Below are 27,540 nucleotides of genomic sequence, written 5' to 3'. Positions count from 1 at the left end.
CAAACTTAATCCTGTTCAACAGATTCAATGAGATTTGTGAAGTTACTCAAACACTCTAAACATTAAAGGACCAAAATGGTCATTTTTTTTGGGGGTGTAGAGTTTTAATTTTTGTGCAAGTGGTTCAACAATTAATAGAAAGAAATTGTGCAATGTAAACATTAGTTGATTACATAACTTTTCGACAGCCTTGGGTTATTAGCAGGAACAAATTTTAGAAGGCAGATTGAATCACTGACCATGTTCCAAAAATGCAGCAAATTGTACAAGGATGTGTGATCCTAAACCTTTGATAACCTTTCACATGTAAAAGGTATGCAATAGCTATCATGCAAAAAATGTAAAAGACAACTAGTTAGGGTACAAAAAGTAGACTGGGTGTAGACCGCATCTACATTTCCAATCTCATACGTCAACAGCAGTCACAGGCAAGAAGACAAACGTAGCTGTAGTAGTTCTACATTTACACGAGGAAACAAACTATCCAAAGGTGATGCACTGGATTTGGCTCTGCTGGCAGGTTAGCACAGTAATTAGGCACCTAATGTGTACAAAATGTTGCATTTATGAGTCATTCAGTGCAGCACAAAATGGTGTCAATAAAAACAGTAAGTTACACATCAGTGAAGCCACCAAATTACCCCCTCGGTGGATAATTTTTGTTCATCCATTCGATTTGTGTCAAGGAAAAAAGTGCTCAAGAGGATAGATCAGTTAATTAAGGGAAATGGTTGAAAAATATACACTACCTGGCCCATGGAAAAGAAACAAACTGGATTGGACCAAACATGAAGATTAGAGAATTGTTTTTAGAGAATTATAAAAAATATTTCATAGGGAACTAACTGCGGCAATTAATAATATTTGAATTCTTTCTTACAAGCACGTGTGTGAATAAGATGCTGCTTGATTGCAGAAAGATCAAATTGACCTGTATCAAGGAAGCTGATAAAATAATTTAATTCAATTATTATTTTTTTAATATTTTTCAAAATGTGATCATTTAAGTGAGGCTCATGGGGAAAATCTGTCATAATTTTGGATTAGACCCCAGACCTAATATAAAACTATGACATGATCTACTGGGTAAAATATTTGACCCTCCTGGACTTAGAATGATGGGTGGGAATGAAGATGAAGTGATTACCAGTTGGCAATCTGTGGCGGCAGAGTTGTAAATCCGAGTTAGTCTCAGGCTTCCCATATATCAGATTAGCTGACCTCATGAATTTGCTAAATGTTGAGACCCTGTGTCTGACTTTTCTTTGGCCAGGCAGTGTATATTTCAACTCAGGCGATGGGAAACAAAAGCAAAAAGTTAACCTCCATTTTGAAAAGGCAGTATTGTCAGGAGATTCTGATATCCGTAGTTGATATCGTCTCATCACTCAATCTGCTGATTTTCCATTGAAGTCAGTTTGGGAGTCCGCCTCCTCCTCAGACGCATCCTCTACCGCCCTCCGACCTCCGCCCATACGCCGAGGTGCGCTGCCAAAGGAAGGCTCGTTTCCACGCCTGAACGGGCACAAGAAGACGCGGTGGGCAGTCTTGACATCAGTCGTTTGACATAAAACTATTCCTACCTGAGTTTGCTCTTGAGAGAGTTAACCTCGCGACTCATGGCATCGTTGGCCTCGGTGGCTTCATCCAGCTCCCGCTGCAGCTTCCTGCGGGCAGCTGTGGCTCGCTGAGACTCCTCCTCCGACTCCTCGAGCTGCCGCTTCAGCTGCTTCATGCGTGTGTTTGCCTTCTCCGCCTGGTAAGGAGCGTTGAAGTCAAAGATGTGGCTTATGCTACCCGACCAAATTCCTGGGGAAACGAGCGATCCTACCTGGTCTTTGTACTGTTCTGCCTGTTTCCTTTCATCCTCCACCTGCATCATCACGTCCTTGAGCTTCTTGTCCTTCTGGCGCATAGTCTTGGCATTCACCTGTTTTTCCCTGAAAAGCAGAATAAAAGCTTGATGTGATTTAAATCACAGGCTTGTGAAAATTTATAGCTTGATGTGTGGTAACTATTTTGACTGAAATTTAAATGACAAAATATTTGTTTTGTAAAGTGCTATGAATGATGGCTCTGCTGTCGGGAAGAGTAAGTGAAGCAGATTTTTTTTGTAACCTCGCCCAGATCTGCACAGATACCACAATATTGTTTCTGAGCTCTCGTAGTTCCTTGATCCTCATGGCTTAGCTTTTCCTCTAACGTTGTATACTTTGGCAGATGTGAAGGTTTGTGATTTCCGTTGTTACAGCATAAGGTCAGATGTGTGTCCAAATGATATTTAAGTTATCCTTAAAAAAAAAAATGCAAGCAGCATCCTAAAATTTAAAATTTGCTTTAAGCAGTATGATGATGCAGGAAAAAAAAAAAAAAAAAGATATTCCATTGGTTTTTTTCCTTCGTCTGACCTGTTCTCCTGTTCCAGCTGCTCCTCCAATTGAGCCACCTTCGCCTCCAACGCGGTAATGGAGGATTTGAATTTGGACTTGACCTGGTTCTCCATCTCGCTGAGCTTGGCCTTCATTTCCTTGTTCTGGCGCTCCATCTGCTGCCGGGCGCTCTCGTTCTTTTGAGAGGCGGAGCGTTCTGTTTGCAGCTCGTTGTTCATCTGCTCCACCTGTGGGAAGACTGCAAGTTGGTACCGAAGGCTTGGTGATGATGTAAAGTTGCTTCGATGGCAACCTGCTGTGTGCTCTTCCTCAGCCTGTCGTTGAGGATCTCCATATTGCTCTGCTCTTCCTCCAGTTCCTCTTCCAGCTGGGAGATCTTAGCTTCTAGGCGACGCTTCTCGTCAGACAAGGCGGACCTACGTAGGAGAAGCACTATTGCGGTTAGATTGGATCAAATCATTCTAAAAAAAAAGACAAAGCAGGACTGACTTTCCAGAAGAGTTGCTGGCCAGCTCATCTGATAGCTCGTCCCTTTCAGCTTCTGCTTGCTTCCGCGCCCTCTCAGCAGAGGCCAGATCCTAAAGAACCGTCACATGAAACATGAAAACTGCACTAGTTCAGCGACCCTACTGACATGAGGAAATTATTATTTAGTTCTACTTCTAGAAGTCTAATATTTAGAGATTAATAAAACTAAAAGCAAATCTTTACAAATTATACTAATCGATGTAAAAGTACAAGTCCAAATATGACATTCTGAGTGACAAAATGGCCGACGCCCTGAGATGGATAAAAACAGGAGGACTTTGTTTCTTAATTCATATTCCACAAATGTAGTATTAATCAGAATACACTAGTTGAATATTACTGGTTTACACTAATAGGCATCCATAGACCATAAAACTGTTAAAAGTTATTGTGTTGTTACCTCTTGCAGCTGCATCAACTCAGCCTCCAGGCCCTTGGCTTTCTTCTCACTCTCCTTCGCCGTAGTCAGCACTTCCTCACGGGCAGCACGGGCATCTTCCAGCTCCCTCTGGAAGTCTTTCATTTGGGCCTGGCGGAGAAGGAGAATCACATGCCAGTATCAGGACTGTATTTTTTTTTAGTAACCTTATTATTATTACAAAGCTGGTCTTGGTTGCTGCATCCCTGGATGTGTGAAGGTTGGTGAAAAGTACAAATGAAAATCTGTCGGCAGTGAGGTCAGGGAGATGATGCAGCCAGCTCAGGTTTGAACGCAGAGGCCTTCCCAAATGTGTCAAGCAAGAATTGAGTTCTCACCTGAATCTTTCGAAGCTGCTTAATGGCCTCATCTCGTCCCTTATTGGCTGCATCAATCTGGCCCTCCAGATCTTTCATGTCTGTCTCCAATTTCTTCTTGGCTGCTGCTGCTGAGGCCCTCTGCTTGCGTTCATCCTCCAGCTCTGTCTCCAACTCACGCACCTGATAGCCACGCGAGGTGTTACATTTCTGATGGAACCTTCTGCAACAGACACTGGAAAGGAAACAAAAGGTTTCTTCACCTGCTTGACTAGCTGCCTCTTCTTCTCCTCTCCCATCTCATCACGTCCTTGCAGATCCCTTTCAAACTGGGCCTTGAGAGCCTGCATGTTGACCTCTAGGCGCAGTTTGGCATCTTCAGCCGCCTGCAGCTCGTCCTCCAGCTCCTCCAGCTGAGTCTTCATTTCCTCCACCTGGGCCTCCAAGCCTCGCTTGGATTTCTCCAGCTCATGGACCTGACAACGAGGCGGCATCAAATTCACAAGCGCATCCTAGCAGCAGCACGACTAAATGAGAAATGACACTACTTCATACATTTTTCCCAACATCATCCTTTGAGCTGATTAGATCCTCCATCTCCGCCTTCAGGGCCTTGTTGGCTCTCTCCAGCTCCTCTCTGGCATCTTGGGCCTCGTCCAGAGCCCTCGCCAGGGACAGAGCCTTTGTCTCCTTCTCTCGAGCCTCAGCCTCAGCTCGATCTCTCTCATCTGCATATTTACAAGAGATGGACTTCTCCTCCGCCAGCATCTAGATGGAGGCCAAACAGCCACAATCAAATGACGCTACATGTCAAAGCTTGAACATCTGGTCATACATTGGCAACAACTTGAACACACCTGGTCAAATTTCTTTTGTTTCTTCTCAAGATTGGAAACATTCTGCCTCTGGTTATCGAGATCCATCAGTGTGTCCTCAAGCTCCTGTTGCAGACGGTTTTTAGTCTTCTCCAATTTGTCGTAGGCAGAAGCCTTCTCCTCAAACTGGGTGTTGACTGCTTCCAAGTCTTTCTGCAGACGCTTCTTGCTTTCTTCCAGCAGCTCATTGTTCCCGCACATTTCCTCTAGCCTTTTCTTTGAATCTGATAGCTGTCGAAGCAGAGTAAAATGAACGTTGTTTGTTTCCACCATTCTGATGCCATCGCTAATCTAGATGTGACTCATCTCTGACCTGGATGTTGAGGGTGGAGACCTGTCTCTCAACGTTCCTCTTGGCCTCCATCTCCTCCTCGAGCTGCTCCTGTAAACTGTTTTTATCATCCTCCGCCTGTCGAAGCTTTGTAGAGATTTGCAGCTTCTGTCGTGTCTCCTCGGCTAGCGACTCCTGTGGACGCGGAGCAGGTCAAAGGTCAGCGGGAAATACTGCAACTTCCTATCAGAATAGCTAAATTTTTCTGCAGTAACCTGTGTATCCTGGAGTTGGGAGCTAAAGCTGGCAACATCTTTGTTCAGTTTGATGACCTTGCCCTCAGCTTCATTCAGTACGCTTGTCACACTCTCCAGTTCAACCTGTGGGGCATTCACATGTATTCTTAAGGATTTTTTTTCAGTTTTATATTTGAAGAATATACTTCACGAAGCCAATTACAGTTATCTTAGAACAGCGTTCTCCCAGTTCAGCCTTCTGCTTCTCACTGTCATTGAAGCGTGATTGTAAATCTGTCACTTGACCTTCCAACTTCTTCCTCTTGTGCTCGCCGTCTTGTTTGGCTTGAGTGAGCGAGCGCACTTCCATGGTCAATTCAGATGTCTCCTTCTCCAGAGTTTGTTTGGCTTTCTCCAGAGTTGTCTTTACCTGGTTGTGGAAGCATGTTTTGGCTTGATTGGAAACAAGTCATATCGAGTAAATCAATGAAGTACTAATGTGTGAACTCTTGGAGTCATTACTCGTTTTGATTGCTCTAGTTGCTCAGTGAGCTCCTCCACGGCCTGGGTGTGTTTCTGTCTCATTTCATGTATCTGGGACTCGTGGGTTCGGTTCTCATCCTCTATGGCTCTTTTCAGTGAGGTTACCTCTTGCTCACGTTTGGCTCTGCAGAACACAGAATGAATGTTTGAGAAAAAAAAGTGAAAAAAAAGAAATCTTGTTTATTCTTTAGCTTTGTTGTTTTTGTGTGACCTGAGTTCCTGCTGGGTTGCAGTACTGTCCAGAGTATCCTCGAGCTCAGATTTAAGAGCCTCCAACTCTTCTCCCAAGTCGCGTTTGATCTTTTCTGCTTTGTTCCTGGCTGCTCGTTCAGAGTCGAGGTCTTCCTGCAGGTCAGAGATGTGGCCCTCCAGCTCACGGATTTTCTTTAGTGCGTTGTTCTTTTGAGCCGTCTCATCTTCTAATCTATATAACAAAGGGAACTTGTTAAACAACTGGTAACTGAGTTTATGTTAAGAAACATTATTCAATTGTATTTATCATGAAATAACATTCCAAAGTATAATGATACATAATAGGCATGCTAATTGGCCTCGTGCATGACAATCAACTCAACATTTTCTTTGGCCTCTACATTGTGAGCAGTTCCAGATCATTCCGATTCTTTGTTTTGAATCTGCCTATGTTGAAATGTGGAAGGTCATCAAGAGACTTTACCTGGCCAAGGAATTCTGTAGCTCTTCCTCTTTCTTTGCCAGCTGTGCTTTGAGGTCAGCAATCTGGGCCTGCAGGTCCGCAAGTTGCTCCTGAAGATCATTTGACTCGGCCTCTAATTTACGCTTAATCTTATCCAGCTCCTGCCGAGTCTTTTCCTCCTTCTTCAGTCGGACTGGAAGTAGAGCCGAGGGTAAGCGACCCAAAAAAACTGGTATACCAAGTTTGTAAATGATGAAACATCAACAAGAGTGATTACCCTCCAGTTCTGAGATCATGGACTCGTGTTTATTTTTCAATTTGGTGAGGTTCTTCGACTTCTCCTCTTCTTCAGCCAGATTAGCACTGTAGTCCGCAACCCTCTCCTCCATCAGCTTTCTCTCCTACAAAATAAAAATGTAGTTTGTGAACCAATAATGTCACTTTAACTTCACTATGTTTTTTTTTTCCAATTTACCTTCAGCAGCTTGTTGTTATGGTCTTCCATCACCAGGATGTCATCTTCAAGCTTTTTAATCTTTCCTTCACAAGTGACTTTCTCCAGATGCAGCTTTTGCCGCGCATCCTCCTCTTCTTCTAAATGCTCTTCTAATTCCTGCATCAAAGCGAGATACCATGCTTGCTTGCACCTTGTATTTGGAAAAAGCGATGGGAGATAACTGACAGCAATACTAAACACAACAAATTCTCGACCTGCATCTGCTGTTGCATCTTCTTCTTTTCCACCAAAAACGTCTGAGAACGTTCTTCCTCTTCGTCTAGTCTTGCCTCCATCTCGTGCAGGATTTCCTCCAATTCCTGCTTCTTAGCTGCCAAACGCACCCTCATCTCCTCAGCTTCCGCATACAACTCTGTCTCAGCCTGAAGTTGCTCCTGCAGCGCATTTCTCTCCTCCAAAACCTGAAGCAAATTGACAGACAAAGCCAGAGTTAACTTGGGCAGTGGAAATGAAGTACCCAGGTAGGTAGATAATAAAAAAAATGAATGGATGGACAGTAAATTAGAGGAGAATGGGATGTGACCTTGGAATTAGTGTTTGTGTCACTCGTCATTTACCGCTGTGTGCTTCAAAGCGATCTCGTTCAGCTCCGATTGATACTTTGCGGCATTTTCTTTTGATTTCTGCAGCTCTTCTTCCTTTAGGCCCATCTCCTCCTCCTGCCGTGTCACTTGCAGAAGAGGCTTAACCTTTTGACGAGATGTTGGAAAGTTAGATCAATATGAAATAGTAAGAAGTTGAATCATTAAATGGACATGCTGACCTTTGTGAAGAGTCTCCACCACTGCCAGTTTCTAAGTTTGAGGTAGGCGGCACAATTCCTCTGAATCACTTTCATGGCTGTGAGTTGCTGCTGCCTCTTAGTAAATGCCCTTTAAATGATCAACAAAAAAAAAAAATACATTGTGTATGATACAATACGTGCAATTTGAGAACACGCACTATACATAGACTTGGACATTTTGATTTATTATATCAAGAAATAGTTTGTATTCTGCCTTAAAATTCAAATGGGAATATCCTTGAAATAATCTTAATTGTGTTTTCATTTCATTATAGCTGTATGCAATCCTGCCGACAATCATGCTAGAAGTCATGGAATGTGAAAAGCAAGCATGTACGTACTTCCTAGCCAGGAAACCTCGAGCTTGAGCTTGGAAGGCAATGATGATCACAGTTATCTTTAGGTCTCTCTCTTCTTCCAGCTGAGCCAAAACTCCTGTGCGAAAGAATATCTTGCTCTGCCCGATTCTGTACAGATTTGGATCCAGGTCCAGATGTTTGATCTATATTGGACGGAAGACAGTGACAGTCTCATTGTGACAAAGTAGCAAATTTTGGAGTGAAGAACATTTGTTTACCATGAGACAACAGGCTTGTTTTCCATCCATAAAACCTTTGGGAATAGCACTTGCTGCCAGAATCTCATAGCTATAAGACAAAAGCCACATTTGATTACGAAATTCATGTAGGATAGTCATGTTTAAGAATAATCCGATCTGATCCGACTCACCGCTGGCGAAACTCCTGGAAGACAATTCTATTAGGGAATCCTTGTCGGCAGATTCGAATTCCCTCCAGCACGCCATTACACCTGAGTTGTTCCAGAACAAGGTTGGCATCCAGCTTCCCTGCCTGGGAAGAACTTACATGTAAGAGGGATTGACTTTAAGAGTTCACATAAAGCAGAGGAACAAGTAGATGTCCACTCGGAGTCTCTGTCCCGTATGTGTCTTCGTTTCCCCACCTGACTCCCTTCCAACTCCCTTTCCCTTAAAAAAAAAACCCGGTTCAAGCTGCATTTGGTCGCCCTGGCTCCAATCATTCCTGACACAATTTTGTATCTTCATGGATATAGTTGAGAGGGCAGAGGTCACTGAGGTCACTGAACTACAAACGTGAACAAAAGTTGGAACCATAGATGTCCTGAAGAAAAATCGGTGGGGAAGTGGAGGGTGACTTAAAAAGTCGAAGCCCAACCCTTAGTTTAGTAATGATGACTTTTTTGAAATGAGTGATGTGTCCCAAGGCACAACGACTAGTCGGTTAAAAATATTCATGGCTATTCGTGATAACGGGGATCAGACTCAAAAAAATAAGACTCTAAGTCAATAAGTTGTTTACCCTCTTCTCGTGGTTTGGAATGATGCATCTGACAAAGTTGGGCTGGGTGTTGTGCAGTGTGGTCATGAGTTTGGCGAGAGACTCCTTGTAGAGCTGCCCCACCGTGCGGAACATTCCCTTCTTGGTCTTGGATCCACCGCCCATGGAACTGTCTGACATCTTTGCAATGGTGTCAAGACCCACCACTCGGTCAGCTGAAGCACACGACACATTAGTCATTGATTTATCAGAATACATGACATTTGATCATTATTAAGGATTTGATATTATCCACAAAATTACATGCACATGAATCAAAGGTGGAAACTGCTATAAAGTCATATTGCGTAACACCATTATGCTGACATAAAAAAAAAAATGGCAAAAGCATGTATGCCCATGATCTCACAATCTTTCCACAGGTCTTGCACAAATGAGCTGGATGAATTGTTGAGCAGTGCTGTAACGTTGTCATTCAGAGGGTCCATGTTCTTTGTCAGCCAGGCTGTGGCGTTATAGTCCACCTACAAGCACACAATATTGGATTGACGTTATTTAGCAGTCCTGGAATATCTGGTTGTGCAAATCATATCTAAACGGTACTCTTTAAAGTCAAGTCAAGTCAAGTCAAGTTTATTTGTATAGCCCTAAATCACAAGCTTTCTTATTATCCTCACCTTTCCGGCATAGTGAAGAAGAGAAAACTCGGTCTTGTCTTTTAGTTGTTTTGATTTTGCAAATTTAACATGGTTTCCTTGGGTGCTTATGAGTTTTTCCACAAAGGAGACATCCGTGGCTTTGGGGAACCAGCACTCTTCATCCAGCAAGGCCAGAATGCCCGGAGGGTTGTTCTGAAAACAATATGTAAGGATTTATATGAAAGCACGTTATGAGGAAGAAAAGCTAGTTGTCACTGTCTCAGGGTCACTCACCGGTCTCTCAATGAGCTCTATGCAGGGTTGCAGGTCCAAACCAAAATCTATAAAGTTCCACTCAATGCCTTCTCTCTGGTACTCCTCCTGCTCCAAGATGAACATGGTGTGGTTGAAGAGCTGCTGGAGCTTCTCATTGGTGTAATTGATGCACAGCTGCTCAAAGGAGTTGTCCTGCAACAACCGTGAAAGAGAGATGATGATGCCCATTGTTCACAAAGAGGCTAACCTCGTAATATTGCTCATTGGAGGGTTCATACCTCAAATATCTCAAAACCAGCGATATCGAGGATACCCAGGAAGGAGGCCCCTTGACGTTTGGTTTTGTCCAGGGCTTTGTTGACTCGACCCAGGATCCAGCGGAAGAGGCGCTCAAACACAGCCTTTGCCAGGGCTTCAATAGCAAAGTCAGCCTATGAAGTGCACAAGTAGCAAACTCATGAAATTTCTTTTTTTTTTCTCTTCTTTCATATCATACCTGCTCTTTGGTTTGGGCTTTTTGCACCACCTCTCTGCCAACTTTGATTCGAGGCGTGAGGATGGCACGAGTGAAGTCAGTCACGTTGATGCCCTGCAGGTGACACACCTTCTGAGCCGCTACAGACAGAAGAAATAAATGGAATAGATTTTAAATATTTATACCATTTCTGCTTTTGTTTTGCTATATTTTCTTAATTATTTGCATCTCATAATTTTATTCCTCAAGTGCCCTGTAATATTTAAGATCCTTTATATCTCAATTTTACATTACAAAAAGGTAGACTGGGAGACAAGGAAGACAAAATACTGAATCTAACCTGTGTTGTCAGGCATGGTGGCCTGCTCTTGGTTCCTTTCTTTTTTAAACTCAATGTTTCCCAGCTGCATGACTGTTGAACACACCTTCAGGATATCTAAGGTGAAACAGAACAGTATTGATAGGATCCATCCATCTGTCTGGCTGCACGCTCGATAAATAAAAAATAATTGATGCTTTCATTCACACCCAAATTTGAGTCCTCTATTAAACTAGGAAGTAGTATGAAGCTCGTCTACACAGATAAAACCTATGCAAGAGGAGAAAAAACAAACTCCACACAGGGAAGGCCTGAGATGATATTTAGAATGCTGCCAAAAAAACAAAATACGCGATTTGAATCTGAAAAAGTAGTTGCCTGTTTGCAGGTTAATGTTCTCTCTGCTGATCAAGCTTTAGTCAATTTAGACTTCAAAATGTTTTATCTAATTAACAGACTAAAAGGATTGATACACCCAATTAGATTAAGCTATCTGAATCACTGGGAATTATCCTTCTTTTTTTTTTTTTTGGTCAAAACTAATGATAGACCACATTTGTGATACCAATTCGCTCCTCATCTGTAAAGCCCATGATGGTCATGGCCTCCATGGTCTCCTCGAACATCTCATCATCCTGCTGGGCCGGGATCTGGACGTGGCCCGCAACGAGGAAGCGGTAGTTACTGAAGGGTTCCAGAAGAAGCTCCTCTGAAAGATACACATTGAATTAAAGGGATCTTTTTCAGGTTTTCCCCACCAGTTCTTAATGTTATGACTTTACAGGATTAAAATGGACACCTGCATTATAGAATATTGTTATGCCAAGTAAAGTCATGATATATCCACACAACGCATTTTAAATATGTTACCTTTAACTTTGTCCTTGGCACCAGCAATCATGTAGTAGAAAATATGGAAGGCTCTTTCTATTTTTGCTTGTCTGATACAACGAGACTTCTCCAGGAGGTCTGAGAACTCAGTGATTAAAGAACACAAATGCTCAACTCTCAAGTTCACCCTCTGTGAAGACATCTTCATTAACCTTTTGGTTAGCTTCTATGGCCATATCGCCGGTTCCTAAACTAGATACGATTACGTTTTCACTTGATAGATTTAAAACAATCGAGGATACAGGTCTCAATGTTGGCTCCAACAATGTAGCCTGTCACATCAAAGTTGATTCGAATGAATTTACCCTGTGTGAAAAACAATGAAAAATGGAGTTAATAAATAAAATCATGGACAAAGCCATGGAATTTTGAAGAGCTAATTTTATTCGGACATCATTTTAGGAAGAAAACTCACAAATCGAGAGGAGTTATCATTTTTGATGGTCTTGGCATTCCCGAAAGCCTCCAGGATGGGATTGGCTTGTAGGAGCTGCTTCTCCAGCTCTCCCTGGTGACAACAACACATTTACACAGTTAATGGCAACTGAGGTGGGCTGGAGATGGGATTGACGGGTAGCTTTCCCAAAATATAATTCATGTGTGTAAAAAAAAAAAAAAAAGAGAAAAGAATAATGAATCTCAAACTGCCTGTAATAAATCAACAGCTCAGAGTTAGTTATGCAACCAACATCTGACCTGAGGTTGAGGGGAAAATGAGGGGAAGCTGATATATAAACAGACAAGGGCAGGTTAGTTCATCTGAAACTAATCTTATCAGCACATTGCTTCTGAGGAATGATCCAATTATATGAATGTTTTGCCTCAGTGTAGCTTCTCTCAGCTTTTGTACTATCAGGGATTTAGCGCATCAATTTCAAAATATTATTTTTTCTAACTGACCCTGTCAGTCATGGACCGTTATTAACCTTTTCCCCTTTACGATCCTGCTGCTCTGTAGATTTATGGGTCGAACCAGGTGATTAGAAAATTAGGCAGACCCCACCTTGATGTGCATTTAGATAATCCACCTGATCAAAGGGCTCTGTCAGCTTTGAGCTAAGGTCAAACCCTGTCCACCTTCACCTCAATGATTTAAAACATGGCTTCTATCCGCCAAAATGGGCTGAAACTATCAGATGAGGAGACGGGTGTCGACGAATGTAGCCTGATTCCAAATAGTGACGGATGGAACATGATTGTGCGACATGGTGGTCGATCCTGTAAAATTGAAATGATTGACAAGATACAGACCAACTGATGTATTGAAGATCAGAACAATCAAATAGGAAAGGATTGTCTTGTTCATTTAAACTCCTGGGATAGGTCACTGGAGAAGAGAAAAGGAAAAAATAGAGCAGAGCAGAGCAGCAAGAAAGAGAATACGATAGCTCACAGCAAGGCTTTTTTTTTTTTGTATCAAGGGTTACTGCATATTCAAATCAGGGAGTCAAACTAGAAAAGAGAGCTGAAGTAGTTTGGTTTTGTTGGACAAAAAATGATGAAAGAGAGTTTGAGGGTATCTCAGCAACGATAACACCGTTATCAGTCTTTCAGCAATTATCTTAAACAAATCAATCAAGTAGATTGTGCGTCGTAAGATCATGTCTCAAATGTTGTGTCCGCTGAGCACTTAAAACATTTCAGGGCGACAGAGAAATTTTTTTTTTTTAAGATGGTGGACCACATGGCTAAATAAAATACATCAGGCTCAGAATTCTCCTGCAATGGAAGGGAGCTTGGACGAAGCGGAGGAGGCGAGTGTTCCAGACATGAGGAGACGAGATGGGCATGCTCACACTGTGCTCATTGATCGGTGAGAGATCCTTTCACTGCTGGGGAGGCTGAATCTCATCACCCCCCCTCGGCAGTGAAAGGGTGTTCACTGAAATACGTTTGACACCAAACTCAATAAAGTAGCCGGCCCACACTGGCCATTCCGGTGGTTTCAAATGTGACTACGAAGAACTACCATCATGCAAATCCACTCGCACTGAGTAACACAGGAAAAACCAAAACGCTAGAAGGAACACTTTCTATCGTAAGGATTTCAACTTTAGTGTTGGAAAATAGATATCAAAAAAATAGTTCTTTGGCAACTGAGTGTCACTATCGTCATGCACGTTTAAATCTCAGGAAGAAACAGCACACACAAAAACACACTTCAGGCATTGCCCTTTACTCACGTAGGCAAACTGTGATCCTGATTGTTGCTATTTGGAGGAAATGGCGATATTCAGAATTAAACTGTACAGCATCCTAAATACATTAAGAGTGAGGGAACTGGCTGACAGACCCCTTACTTGTCACTTCAGCACGGTCACTTAGTATGCATACTTACAGCACTGCTGTCCTTCTTGCCTTTGTGAGACGAGGCCACGACGGCCAAATACTGGATGACCTTTTTGGTGTTCTCTGTCTTGCCAGCGCCCGACTCCCCACTGAGGAGAAAAAAGATGTCAAGGTGAGACAGAAAGAAAGATACTTCACTTAAAACAAACAATATCCTCCTGGCTCAGATAAGCAGTTCAAGCTTAGTCTTTAAGTAATTCAGTGTATCGTATAATTGTCATGCTTTTAAACACAAGCGCAAACTAGGCTCGTTTTCCTTCCATAAAATGTGGCTTGTGATCTTAGAGCCTTCAGAGAAAGTCAGAGTTGAACAATCCCAGAGCCACCAGCCATCTAAGTCAGGGCTCCATAAAAGGCAGGGGAGGCTGGCTCCGTGTTGGAAGCGCATTCGATTGATTTTTTTTTTTCCTGTTGTCATCTGGCACGGACCCACAACATCCAGACCATCCAGAGCTGATTCTAATGGGACCGCCATATGGTCCATCAAAGAAAATCCATGTCCTGCTCAGCATCAGAACAATCTTCATAAAGTGGTCACAGCATTAGGTACACTAGAACCACCTTATCTGATTAAGAGCTGTTTAAAAATTGCACCAAATGAAAACCATAATACTGCTTTTTGACGAAAGTTGTCTCGTTGAAAAACTTGTTTTGCGCTTTATATGTATACTAGTACTTAAATGAGGCAACTAAAATCCGAGGAAAACCAAAATGCTGGAGTATTTTACCACAGTCTGTCTGTCTGTCTGTCTGTCTCTCTCTCTCAAAACTACAAAAATCTAATTTCTGACCATCTTGAAAAAAAAGGCTGCCATATAATTTTTTTTTAATGGCTATAATAGAAGTGAGCTTTATGTCAAAAATCATTGTCACACAATCTGCCCAAAATCCACATTTACCTTCTCTACTATTGTAAAAATGGACAGCTTTTCTGAGCCACTTAGGGCCCAAAAGTGAGAAAATACACTCAGATCTTACAATATACACACACCTAATATTTAAGGTAAAGTTTCATGAAATAGTTTGCATGAATATTTCATGCTCAATTTTCAATCCTGACCTCCATGGAGGAGGCAGATCAAATCCTGCTTGAAGGATATGACAAGAACTGAGAAATTACCATAGACCAGATCCTTGTTTATTAAAATCATGGCTTCATCATCACATTTGTTTACGTCTACTCCTAAAAGCTTCAAGATTCATAGATCAGTTTTATTAATTCGGTTCACATTTGTATTTCAATGGGAAGTCAACCCAAATTAGATGCACAAGTTTCCCATGCGACAACACACCAAATGAAGCCAGTTCTGTGATGACTGCGGTAAAAATAACACTGACAGTGTACATCCAGCTCATATGGACACACACACACACACACACACACACACACACACACACACACACACACACACACACACACACGTCATACATGACATTCCATGTACTTTCCTAGAAACCTTTCTACCATATAAGGCCCCGGACTGCCTGCTGAGATTCACAGCAGTTGTAGTTTTAACTGAAATGGTAATGTTGATGGGTGGGAGACATTACTGGGCAAGTGTTCAGCTCTCTTGTGTCATTGTGTTATCAGTTGAAATTTTTGAAATCACATGTAACATGGATTGGATTTTCTTATATTATTTTACCTTGTGTATTCAAAAGTGTTTACACTGATTCCGCCTAGTGCAAAAGCTGATTTTTTTTTAACCTGCCCCCTGACGCGCAGTGCAACAAATACTGGAAAGGGTGGACTAGATGAGAAAGTGGTCTGATTTTTATCAAAACCTATACAGGATCTTGAGATGAGTGCTGTAATTTTGGAGAAGAGGAAGCCGAGAGGACATCACGGCATGGGGAGAAGAACGCTTAGTGTTAAGACCTTTTGTTTTGTCTTACTATGTCAATCAAGAATGTGTATGAATTGTCACCTTTTAATTGAACAGGCATCGTTAAAATATGGCATTTACCATTTTAGAATTCCTTTATTGCAGAGTTTGTTTTTTCAGGGGTGGTAAAGTTCTGGAAAATTCTTGGCATATAATGTCTGAAATTCCTAAATGGAAAATGCCCCATTTTTTCTTTGCCAGTGTCTATTATTATGCATAATATAACACTTAAATTTTTTTTTTAAAACGTGATTTGCTCAAATTTGGCTGAGAACATAGAGCAGTGAAAAAAAAACAACCTAAAATAAATAACAAATGAGCTGCATCACATGTGGTCCAAGACAGCTTATCTCGAGATGGCCAATTCACAAGCTGCCAACAAAAAGCTTAAAACTAATAAACAAATAACTTGGAAAGCAAACTTTGGCAAGACTAATCTGGTTTCCTAATCATCATGGAGGCCAAACTTCCGGAGCATGGGTCTGAGTGGAAAGTCAGGCCACAGTCATCGGGGAGCACTGCAGGACTATTTGTTAATAGATTCACCAACTTTGCTCACTTCTACTACTTCAAGGTCACTGATTATTGTCATATTATTTTCCTTTTCTCTCTTGGAGAGCATAGAGGAACTTTGATTTTATTTGAATTTGGAACAGTCCTTAGGCAGTCCAAAACCCAAGCACACACAGCCTGTGTGTGACATCATGGAAAAAACGTTCAGGGGCAAAAATAAATGACAGGAGTGAGTTTGAAAATGGCAGATGTACTTACGTGCAGAGAATTGATTGGTCTTCACGATCTGCAAACATAGAAATGTAATGAATTTAAATGTTGGTTATAAGTTGATTTTTTTCTGTAGCTTACATTTGAGTGAGTTGTATATACAAATACCTTTTCCTTGACATGTACATTTACACTGTATAAATTTTTCGAACATTTTAATGACAGCGATTTATGAGATTGATATAAGAAAATCTACTTCTTGGGACAACTTCCTGAGCACATGTTTATTCCCTGAGCCGACTGATGCAAAAATGCAGCAAATGGGACTCCAATCCTGGCTGAAGTGTTTAAGCTCAGCACCACTCTACAACTACAAACATAAACTTTAGAGTCGTGATAGCCCTATTCAGATCTTCTCTTCCATTAGGATGCACATGCACAAGAGGTATGAGAAGCAGATCCCAGCCAAAAGAAACATTTTACAAATGCTCATTGACTGTGGTGGTTTAGGTGGTTTACACAGTTCATCGCTAGTATGTGATTTTGGTGAGGACACAACTTTGTAAATGAAAATGAGTATAGATCTAAAAACAATACAGACATAGGAAGTGTAATCGTGTTTCACGTGTTCCTTTGACTGTTGGAAAGGAGAGATGGGGAGTTCAACTATTTTAGTAATTTGTTTTGAAATTTGGATCATTTTTTTTCCCATTATACCATTGAAAGCACAAAATAAGTCAAGCTTTTATAATAAATTGGGATTTTTATACATACAGCTGTAATCTTACAAATTAACATTTCGCTGAAAACGTAACCATATCATTTCAAATTACTTGGAAAAACATCTTATTATGTTCCGAACCGTTTCTCGCTAGGGTCACGAGCGTGCTGGGGCCTCTCCCAGCAATCTTTGGGAGGTAGGCGGAGTACACCCTACAGATTAACAACAATCCACGCTCATAATTACACCGATGGGCAATTTGGAGTGGTCAAATGAATGAAGTATTATTATTATTATTATTATTATTATTATCATTTACTTGTCATTCACATAAACTATATGAAAACACATCACGTTTGACCAAAGGAGCAAAATATTTCCACGATTGATTCTGAATGTCAAATACCTAGGATTGAATGAAGAAAGGACAGAATGATGGAACAGGAAATACTTTATAGACCCCCCCCCCACCCATCGCTCAACATAGATGTCAACTCCTCAGAGAGAACACCCTCACGTCAGCAAAAGATCCAGTGGGCACGACCCCCTGGGTCCGCACGGAACAGATTCCATGGGAAAGCCAACCATCCAAAGTCTCACCACGACCAAGCTCGCGTGGCTTCATTACTGTAAGCACAGCTCTGCCACCTCCACGAAACGCTGACCACCCAATAGAGACAGATTAGAACTGATTCTCTCCAATGCTACGCTTACATCATCTTTCGAACTGTTCGGCTTGGCGAGAAGCTGGAATAAAGGTCAATACCTTGCATCATGTTTCTGTAGGCATTGTCTGTGATGGAATAGATGTGTGGGGGGACCTCATGCCGCTTCTTCCCTTTGTACATTTCAACGATCTTCTCGGAGTAAATGGGCAACATCTTGTAGGGGTTGACCACCACACAGAACAGGCCTGAGTATGTCTGAAAGTAAAACAGGGTTTGGGATTCCCAATCGGATTGTGATTAGAAAGTCAATGAATTTGATTTGAATGCGTTTGGGTGCATACTTACATAAATAAGGCCCGAGAAGTACCTCTCACGGATATTGTGCAACACCGAGGCTTCGTTGAGGCAGGTGAGCTCGGCCATGTCCTCCACCTTGCTGAACTTGGGTGGGTTCATTTTCTGGATGTCGTCCTTGTTGACTGTCACTTTTTTGGCATTGTCAGCCAGCTCCACCAGGACCTCGTCGCCGTGCTCCTCCTTGATGCTCGCGGCCTCAAATCCATGTCGCTCCGAAGGGATCCACACCAGTTTCCTGGCCGCCCAGTCGGCTTGAGCCATGGGGCTGTTCAGGAAGTCCTTGTCGACAAAGAGGAACTTCTCGTCCTCGTTTGGGCCCTTCTTGGACATGTTTGGACTTGGTGGGGGTGGGGGGCAACTGGGGTGAGAAAGAAAAGAACAGCAAATGGGAGTACTACTTTTACTTTCTCATCTTCTTTGTCCAGTCAGTTTCAAGTTTCAACATTTACACAAACTCCACTTTGACACAAACCCAGACAACGTCCATTAAACCTTGCAGACGTGGAATTGAGATTTAAAAAAAGAAAAACAACAAAATTATCTGAGAAAACAATCCAGCTCCATGAGATGTATTAACTCGACGTCATCATCTAATTGACAATATCAATTTTTACACCCTCTCTCTCCCCCTCTCTGTCTGTTTGTCTGCTTGGAGGGGGCTTCAGTCTGGTGTTGTGATGACCATATAAGGGCCTCTTCTCTGGAGCGAGGCTCTTTTTTGCCTTCTTCCTAAACAGCGAGGCAAGTGAACTCCCAAACAAAGCCCATATAGGGAATAATATGTCTCGAGCTACCCTTGTCGTTTACTCCGAAATGATAGTAAGGCAAAGAGCTAGACGGTAGACCTGGGCCTTACTTCATAAAAGCTCCAGGAGGAACCCACTGATTCAATTATAAGGCTCATGCGAGCATTATGGGAGAATTTAAGAAGGTTGATACAGGCATCTGTAGCAATCCTTTATTATCACACTCTCCGGGTCCAGTGAGCATGTGAGCACGAGCTTTATTGATGTGTCAAATGAGATTGGCCTTTTAACTCTTGAAGACAATTTAGTGATTCGAGGATTATGTATGTAGAGTCAGCTATCCACGGGCTGCTGCTTTGACCTCCTTTCCCTCCCATCTCTCTGTGCAAGACTGCTATTCTTTAATAGAGTGGGAACTATGCAGAAAAAGCCCCTAAAGCCCTCTGAGAAAACAGAAGTAGACCTCTGGGACATGGCAAAACAAATCAAGCAAAATGACGTGGAAATATTAACAGGAGACAGAGACAAGCGATGAATGTTCATGCTCGTCAGGAAGTAATGAGGATGTTTTGAGCTGATAACACCAAACGGACTTTTCCTGTATGAGCAAGCTGCTCCTCACGCTCTCGAGCTGTCTTCACCACTTTGACTTGAGATAAAGTCACCTCGTGCTCTATTATGTCAACATGACCAATGTATGCTGAGGACAGATGTCTGAAATTGAGTCGACAGGAATTTAACTCCATATGACTGATTGGCAGACTCAGACATTGTATTTTGGAACTCAGACCTTCATTTCACAATGCATGTCGATCTTAACAATCAAAACAAAAAAAATATAAAACAAGTAGTCTACCAATATATTAGATGACCAACCAACGATTATAGCAAAACTGGCCTAAATCAAGAGGATTAGAAAATAATTTGTGATATTTTCTCTTTGAAATGATTCTGCATTTAAACACATGTTGTCAATGAATTGGTTAAGTATTGTGTCTCAATGTGTAAATTAATGTGAAGATTTAGGGAAATGCAGGAAATGTCAATGTTTCAAAATTAGTGCTTGTCTAAGTTAAGTTATTTGGACCTTGGTGAATTTCTACTGGGGATGTTTTGCTGCTTTCATGTCTATTGTTGATTATAATTAATCATCAAATAAAAGCAACTAGCTTTCTTATACCATTGGTCTCAATTAAAGTACTGACAAGCATAAATGAGAAAAAAAAACTAATTGTTGTTTAATAAATAAAATTCTTATTTTTGTCAAAAACAAACGGAGGGATGTCAACCCAGGGGATAAAGTGACCTTTGCAATTGTGTGGCCTTCGGGTCCTGTGAAGGATTTCACTCATTTCCTTTGTTTTCTGTGCAACATTCCTCCTGCATCTTCTTAATAAACCTAAAATCAACAATCTTAAAATAGCTCTTGTGTATAAGATGATAAATTACAACATGGGAAATTATATTAATTATTGAGCAGCTGACACTTGACCTGTTAGGGATTATCAAAAAATGTCTTAGGGCTGCAATCAATGTGACGGAATATTTGTGCAAAAGTACTTTTAATCCTTGAGGCATCAGTGTTTAATCGGATCTTTTAGGAAAACCGTCCCCGGCAAATTAAGTTTCATGACTGTTGTTGCTTTTGCCCATTTCCCAAAGTACTTGGAAAAAGGCAGCAAATGGTGGAATTAATGAAAAATTTGCTTTTAAGGTTTAAGATATGAAATGAAATACTACCACATTTCACTTACGATTGACACGGCCACACATCGGCAGTGAGATTACAAATACATTTGAAGAGCAATTTTAATACTAACTTCTACCACTTAAAATATCTCAGAGTAGAAATTTGAAAGCTTTTCTTGAATTGAATATATTCAATTTTACCACCTCTAAGACCAAAACAGTTTTGTTTCCTTCAACAAACCAGAATCACACAAATCAGTGATTAATATTAGAGCAAACTTTCTGCTTCTTAAACGCTCCAGGATGAGCTTGTTTCACAATGCGCAAAGCATGACATACACCATACTCACTTAAAGGGAAGAAAAGGTGTGCCGAGGGCAGCGCTGGATGCAGAAAGCTGTCAAACTGACAAGGTACTCCCCACACAAAAAGTCCAAAAGACCCCTGTCAAATTGCGAGCCTAACCATTTAAACTCGTGAGCTGTGCTCGTGGGCGGAGCTGCACCCGTGGCCTGGCCATCCTCCTTGTGCTTTTCTCCACCAGGAAGTCACATCCACGAGAGGCAGTGGGCATGCGCACTCAGGCGGGTTGCAAAGTGATGGCGTGAAGATGGACAGAAGAGTTATGCAAAGGTGACAAAAGTAGAACACATAACTGAAAAAAAAAACTATGTGTACAAGTGCCATATATATATATATATATATATATATACAAATAAAAAAAATCCAAGTGCTCTTTTCTCAGCAGGCCCACATAAATCCACATAGGTCCAATTAATTTGTTTTTTTTTTTTTAAATATATTGGTATTTAATTGTACATGACTTCTTTGATATTACACCACAATTTAAGGCGCTTGTTATGAACACGTTTTTATATATATATATATATATATATATATATATATATATATATATATATATATATATATATCTCTCTCTCTCTCACAATGGATGGTTTGGTAAGCATATAGGTACAGTCCTTCGATGACGTAATCAAGCTCCACTCCTCATAAGGCAAGTCAGCTGTCCCCTGTACCGGAATCCCCCTTGACTGGAAGCCCAGAAAGACCTCAATAAACAAAATCATAATTTAGGTGGCGAGTCGCTCACGTGTGTGTGCAGATCTTTCAAATTCCACCACCACAAAGGGTGAGACCCCTCCTCCTCCATCCCACATTACCTCCCCACCCTCTTTCCATCGTCTTTCCAGTGGAACTTCCTATATAAGGACACCGTACTGTTTGCTCCAATAAATCAAGGTGCGAGTTGATAGCCAGAGCCTGTTCTGGGCCTGAGAGTGGAAGTGCCAGTGTGTGTGTGTGTGTGTGGAGCTACAAGGAGGACCTCGGCGCATCCTCTGGCCAACATCAAGGAGGCAGCGGCAATTCTTTCGAATGCGGAAGATGGGTCGAGCTCCGAGGAATAGGGAGGGATGACCGAGGAGACGATGGGGCAGGGCGGCGGAGGTGAAGGCAAATAAAGCAGGAGATACACTGAGCAGGAGTTGCAGTGTGTGCCATATAAGGAGAGAGGTTCTGTTTGGAATCTCAGCAGCTTTCTGTGTTACTTTTCAAGTGTAGCACAGACAAACACCACAGGCCCTAGTGACTAAATATGGTCCAGTAGCATTTGTGTTGAATTGGAAATGATATTATATGGATGGGGATAATTGTTTCTACTTTGGAGTTATTATAAGTGTGGTGTCCAAAGGGTTTTAATTATTTTTTTTTGTCTTACGTCACAGGATGTTATTTTCTTCTGGTTCCAGATTTGCATTCACCTAATAAGGGTCTATGCAAGGATATAAGTGCCATGAATTTTGGACTTGGCTCTGTGAAGGTTGGGAAACACTCGTTACCTCCAATCTCAATGGCAATGTCATTCATAACTGCAGCTTTCTAGCAAGCCTTTTAACTAATAACCTTCATCTTAACTACTCACAGCAACAAGATGTCTAATTGAGTCTTTCATATCAGAAGCGCCACACTAACAAGACATGGAGTCCATATAATTCCTACGCATGCTCCAGTATGCCCGACTGGGAACTTCTCTCTGGTCACGTGAAAATAACACATCAGGCTCACCAGTTTTCTGAAACTGAGCCGTGATTGGTTTTGGACGTGAGAACTGGCAACTGTGATGTCATTTTAAGTCGACAGCAAGTGGCAAAATGGCTGCCCCAAAATGATGGATAAAAACAATAGGGGGATACACACAACATATTATTGTCAAGAAATTTCCGTGGTTGACTTCTCCTTTGAAGCTTTTAGAATAATGGAGGTAGAAGACAGTGGTCAGCTCATAGGTCAAGCATCAGATCCCTCAAAGAAAAACATCGAGGTGCAAGGAGCATAAATGGGTGCTCGATTTTGACCTCCTAGTTCTAATTCAAATTAACGAAGCATTTTTCTGCATCTTGAAATTTTCAAAAACTGGTAAATAAAATCTCGCCTCAGGCGCTTGAGAGTAGAACGTCAATCAATCTCATCTCTACAGTATAGAAAACAGATCGGGTGGTCATGAACATACATCTCTTCTTTTTTCTCACCACCACAACCATAAATGGCCATCTAGTAAATATATTTGTGAATATGTCTGACCCTCGTGGAATTCATGGAGCCCAAAGGCAAACATGAACATACAGTTTTATAGTCAAAGAACACTACATTTAATATTTATACAAGGGGTCTCTTCCACACAACTGTTTTATAATGTGGAGGAGCAGCGCTATCAATCATAGGGCTGACTGCCAACTGACCAACAACTGTTCATCTTCCGCCACATATATAGCCATTTACAAGAGAGCACGCATATCAACTGCCATGGTGACTCTACCACTTCAAATAAGGTTTGCTCCAAAGCAATTTGAGTCCAGACTAGAAGCTTGCTACACCTCTACATTGATGTGGTCTAGGGGCAGAAAACAGATTTGGAGACTGTAAATTCCACCATCCACAATAGTATAGTATAATAGTATAGGTCAAAAGGTCAAAGCTCTTAAACTCTTTCACATCATGCTCACACACACATATACATATATATATATATATATATATATATATATATATATATATATATATATATATTTTAATAATTATTATAGAATATATTATATATATATATATTATTATTAAGAATTATATATATATAAACTAATTATTTACAGAGCAGACATATATATATGCTCTGAAAATAATTTGTTCCACAAGTTGCTTCCCTTAAATGGTGAGGAAGAAATGCAAAAACTGTGGTCTTGTTACTCTGGGTGTTTGTAATGTAAAAGTATCACGCTTTGCAATTCATTGCGGTTATTTTTTTTTTTTTATTGAACTTATTGCACACCTCATTTGGATTGAGGGTAAGCAAGTAGTCTGTATGTCACATTGTTACTTACCACAGGAAGGTTCAGATGATTGAACAATTTTCCAAAGGGATTATGAGACAGAGTCACAGCTGGCAGTTCCCAGTAAGAATGTGTTGGCTGTCTCTATACATGCCCCATAATTGACTGCTGACCAGTCCAGGGTGGAATCTACCTTTTACCCCCAATGTTAGCTGGCACAGATGTCATGAAAAGGATAGAAAATGGAGGGGGCGGGGGTAAATCGCAAGAAGGTACTCTTTAAAAAGCAGAGGTTGGTTATTTAATGACCATCATTTGAACAGCAGGCACCAACTGTAAATGCAGTCACACAGAAAGAAAGTTGTTAAACCAATAAAATGTTATAGGGACTACGAGTCAAATAAATTAGCAACCTGTCGGCTTATATTTGACAGGGTTGCTCAAACTAATTCAAACTTTTTTTAGGTTAAAATCTGACAAAGCAAGTTGGTTGCTCTGGTGTTCGCTCTTGTAAAGCTCCTCATTTGCATTTAATGTCAGAATTAAAAAGACTCAACTCCATTTACTCCTGTCATCCATTGTCAAAGTGAAAAAAAAAAAAAAGGTGACATAAAATTTGAAATTTAAAGTCTTACCACACTTGGAATGAAAGTCTGCTGAATTCCTGAGCATGATTGAACAGAATGTCAACGTTATGTTAACCGTGCTTTAGTCTTATCTTGAGTATTAGTGCCACCGTGTGGTTGTTTTTAATAATAACAGCATTGCGCTGAATGGTTAAAAAAAACATTTATCAATACAATAACGACTAAAATGGTAAAACAAGGGAGCAGCTGACTAAAGAAATAAAATATGAATCTGCAAATTACAAACTGCTCATCAGCACAATTTGTGAGGTCTCTGGGGCTTGAATGTAGTCAGTCTCATTGTACTTCATTGACACATTTTTGGTCTACTGTTCATTGCTTCTTGTGCTAGCTGTCAGGTCTGTGTCCCTCCCGTGTTGCTTCCAAAGTTGCCCCTGATGAATACCTTCTTTCCATCATCACTGCTATTCAGGAAGTGCGACACCAAACCATACAGAAGAGGCCTGGAAAGTCAAGACATTGCTGTATTGGTTATTCGAAGAAAGTTTGGTGACAAAACAAAACGGTAGTAAAGACAAAAATAATAATATGGCAAAAACACAATCCCTTTTCTAATCCTGGAAGTTAAAACAAAGATGTGGTTGTGCAATCTTTGTGTGTGTGAAAACAAAATGATGGGAAAGACTCAGAGGTCTCTCCAACAAATGACTACAGCTCTCAAAGATGCATACTGGCAGTTTTTTTTTTGTGTCCTGGCAAATTCACTTACACCGATTTGGCGCTCATATCCTCGGCAACTCTTAGCTCGCTCGCCAGGAACTCTCTGTCCAGGGGAACTTGGGGTTGGCCTGACTCTGGGATAACAAACAGCAGAGTTTAGAAATACTCTCTCGCTCTTCTCAACAATGGAGATTGGTCACGTTTCAAAACATTGCAGCTGTAATCTGAAGTGAAAGCCTCGTCAAGTTTTGTTCCACTCCACTTCCTACTTGGCTTTGCATGTTGACCGCAGTGCAACGAATCCAGTAGGTTTCATAACAATCTTCTCGAGCAAAACAAGTCAATTGTGACACGTAATATCAGTCAGGCTGAGGCAGGGTTGTGAGGTTTGTGTTCCTAGAACAGGGAACACAACCATCTTATCTCACTACTGATCTGGTAACGGGATGTTGATTAGCTGACTAGTAATAGGTTAAAAATAGATGATCAAAACAGTCTTCCGCCGTATTCTAGAATTGTCACTTACTTGACGAAGATGTTATTGATGGTATTACATGTGAAGAGTGAGTGAGTGAGTGAGTGAGTGAGTGAGTGAGTGAGTGAGTGAGTGAGTGAGTGAGTGAGTGAGTGAGTGAGTGACGAATGATTCATGACAAACATGCTGTCTTGAGCGAGCCTAACAACCAAAAGCTTCTGACCTGCAAACATTCTCTAATCAAAATACACACTAGGTCGGTTGAGTGATTTTTTTTTTTTTGTGGGTGAAATGCGCTATACAATCAAGTTTTTTTTTCATTTTTCCATTGTAGAAAATGATCAAAACAAGTGTATAGGTGACTGTGGGCCAATAAGTAAACGTAGAAGACATTTGTACTTGTTGAACAAGACCACTTTGACCTTGGCATGAGTTAAATCTATAGTAGTATTTTACTTTTTAAATACGTACCGAGTTACTGTATTTCACTGTATGTTACTGTGTTAAGTGTAGATGGGATGAGTCTTACCTGCTATCAGGACCGATGCCGCGTGTCGGTACTTGTTGAACTCCAAGTACTCTCGGATGAGTTCATTGATGAGCAGATTTTCGTGGGACAAGGGCGGACGCTGTTCGCGTTGGTCATCGAGGGCATCGAACACTTCTGCCCGGATGCGAGCCTTCAGTTGGCCCAGCACTCCACGTCTCTCCAGCGTTTCTCTCACGACTAGAATGTGTGAAAATGAACGCAATATTAACATCGTTTTGAACTGGGACTTGAATTGGGACAATGTGGTCTTCAACGACTTTGATCAACATTGTCTCCTGAAAAACATGAAGATTGAAACAACAGCAAAACCCAAAACGTGACGTCAGGATAAACACAACAAACAGTGAAATGAATCTCTCTCACCAAACAATTTCTTTCTTTTTGTGTATTGCCCTAATTACTATAAATAAGCTATTTTGAAACTCGTTTCAGTAATAGAAGCACATTTATGTTTGAAAACTGCTGAGTTTCTGAAACCATACATAGCTAGCAGGCTGGCATATTCGACGCCGTTTAGACACAAGTACAATAACAGTCAGATGAATTATGAACTCTTGCTCCACGTAAGGGGCACCGACAAAAAAAAAAAGCTAGTTTTAAAGCAAACAAATGACAACAGGGAGCACATACCGCATTTGAGTTCAGTAATTGTCGCCATTGCAACAAGTGTAAACAAACCCGCGACTTTTCTTTGTGCGTTTAAAATGAGATTGGCTCGGCCTTTTATGCCATCTAGCGACCGTTCTAGTGTAGTACTATAAGAGAAACTCATTACTGGCAGATTCGGGTAAAAGGGGTTCTGATAAAATAAAATACTGACTTCATTCATTGTTTAAATATAAATAAATAAATAAATAAATAAATAAATAAATAAATAAACGACTTTTGCATTACAAAGTACAAAAATAAAGCACAAATTGTATTTCTACAATTGTATGTATTTCAGTTTTGTTAACAACCCAATGAAGAATATTTGGATACAAAATAGTAATTTTATTTGTAACTGCCATCTTAAAAGTTAGCCTCAGTTTTAGCCCAGTTTCAATCACGTTTGTTAGTTTTTTTAGGGTTAGTGTTTTTTAGGGTCCCTCATCTTCAACTTATAATACTATGCCTAATATATACCAAGGTCTCATTCAGTCAATAGAAATGTCTAATGTGGATCTCTATTTATGCTGTCATCATTCGTGGAGGTAAAAACTGTACTGTATAACTGTACTAAATTAGCACTACATATTTCCACGGTAATGCTTAAAAGCCTTAGATCTTTAAT

The 27,540-nt window shown here is 40.9% G+C and overlaps 2 protein-coding genes across 3 annotated transcripts; both read right to left on the bottom strand.

Moving 5' to 3' along the window:
* Positions 1–82: 82 nt before the first annotated feature.
* myh11a (myosin, heavy chain 11a, smooth muscle) lies at positions 83–21,029 on the bottom strand. Of its 2 annotated transcripts, XM_085913109.1 has the most exons (42): positions 20,942–21,029; positions 18,145–18,514; positions 17,898–18,054; positions 16,459–16,486; positions 13,791–13,890; positions 13,636–13,662; positions 11,868–11,960; positions 11,695–11,758; positions 11,432–11,530; positions 11,127–11,270; positions 10,583–10,678; positions 10,264–10,382; positions 10,046–10,198; positions 9,786–9,959; positions 9,531–9,704; positions 9,263–9,377; positions 8,875–9,068; positions 8,264–8,385; positions 8,112–8,181; positions 7,876–8,036; positions 7,514–7,622; positions 7,308–7,439; positions 6,945–7,151; positions 6,709–6,846; positions 6,511–6,634; positions 6,255–6,426; positions 5,790–6,002; positions 5,558–5,702; positions 5,259–5,465; positions 5,075–5,179; positions 4,842–4,994; positions 4,511–4,759; positions 4,209–4,421; positions 3,917–4,129; positions 3,675–3,836; positions 3,319–3,447; positions 2,880–2,968; positions 2,683–2,806; positions 2,409–2,617; positions 1,832–1,940; positions 1,584–1,756; positions 83–1,515 (listed from the first exon to the last, which is right to left on the bottom strand). In XM_085913109.1, exons 2-42 carry the CDS (start codon positions 18,484–18,486, stop codon positions 1,389–1,391), a joined length of 5,934 nt encoding a protein of 1,977 aa, XP_085769235.1. In that variant the 5' UTR covers positions 18,487–18,514; positions 20,942–21,029; the 3' UTR covers positions 83–1,388. The 2 variants fall into 2 exon arrangements, with proteins under 2 accessions (XP_085769235.1, XP_085769236.1); XM_085913110.1 differs by lacking the exon at positions 13,636–13,662.
* A 3,678-nt stretch (positions 21,030–24,707) lies between these two features.
* Positions 24,708–26,997, bottom strand: cep20 (centrosomal protein 20). The gene is made up of 4 exons (XM_085913112.1): positions 26,898–26,997; positions 26,247–26,444; positions 25,292–25,376; positions 24,708–25,025 (listed from the first exon to the last, which is right to left on the bottom strand). Exons 1-4 carry the CDS (start codon positions 26,923–26,925, stop codon positions 24,917–24,919), a joined length of 420 nt encoding a protein of 139 aa, XP_085769238.1. The 5' UTR covers positions 26,926–26,997; the 3' UTR covers positions 24,708–24,916.
* Positions 26,998–27,540: the final 543 nt, after the last annotated feature.

Source organism: Syngnathus leptorhynchus, chromosome 5, assembly GCF_054491065.1.
Source record: "Syngnathus leptorhynchus isolate UIUO chromosome 5, UIUO_Slep, whole genome shotgun sequence".
NCBI classification, from domain to species: Eukaryota; Metazoa; Chordata; class Actinopteri; order Syngnathiformes; family Syngnathidae; genus Syngnathus; species Syngnathus leptorhynchus.
Note: the sequence above shows the minus strand (reverse complement) of the source record. Positions and strands in the feature narration are given on the sequence as shown.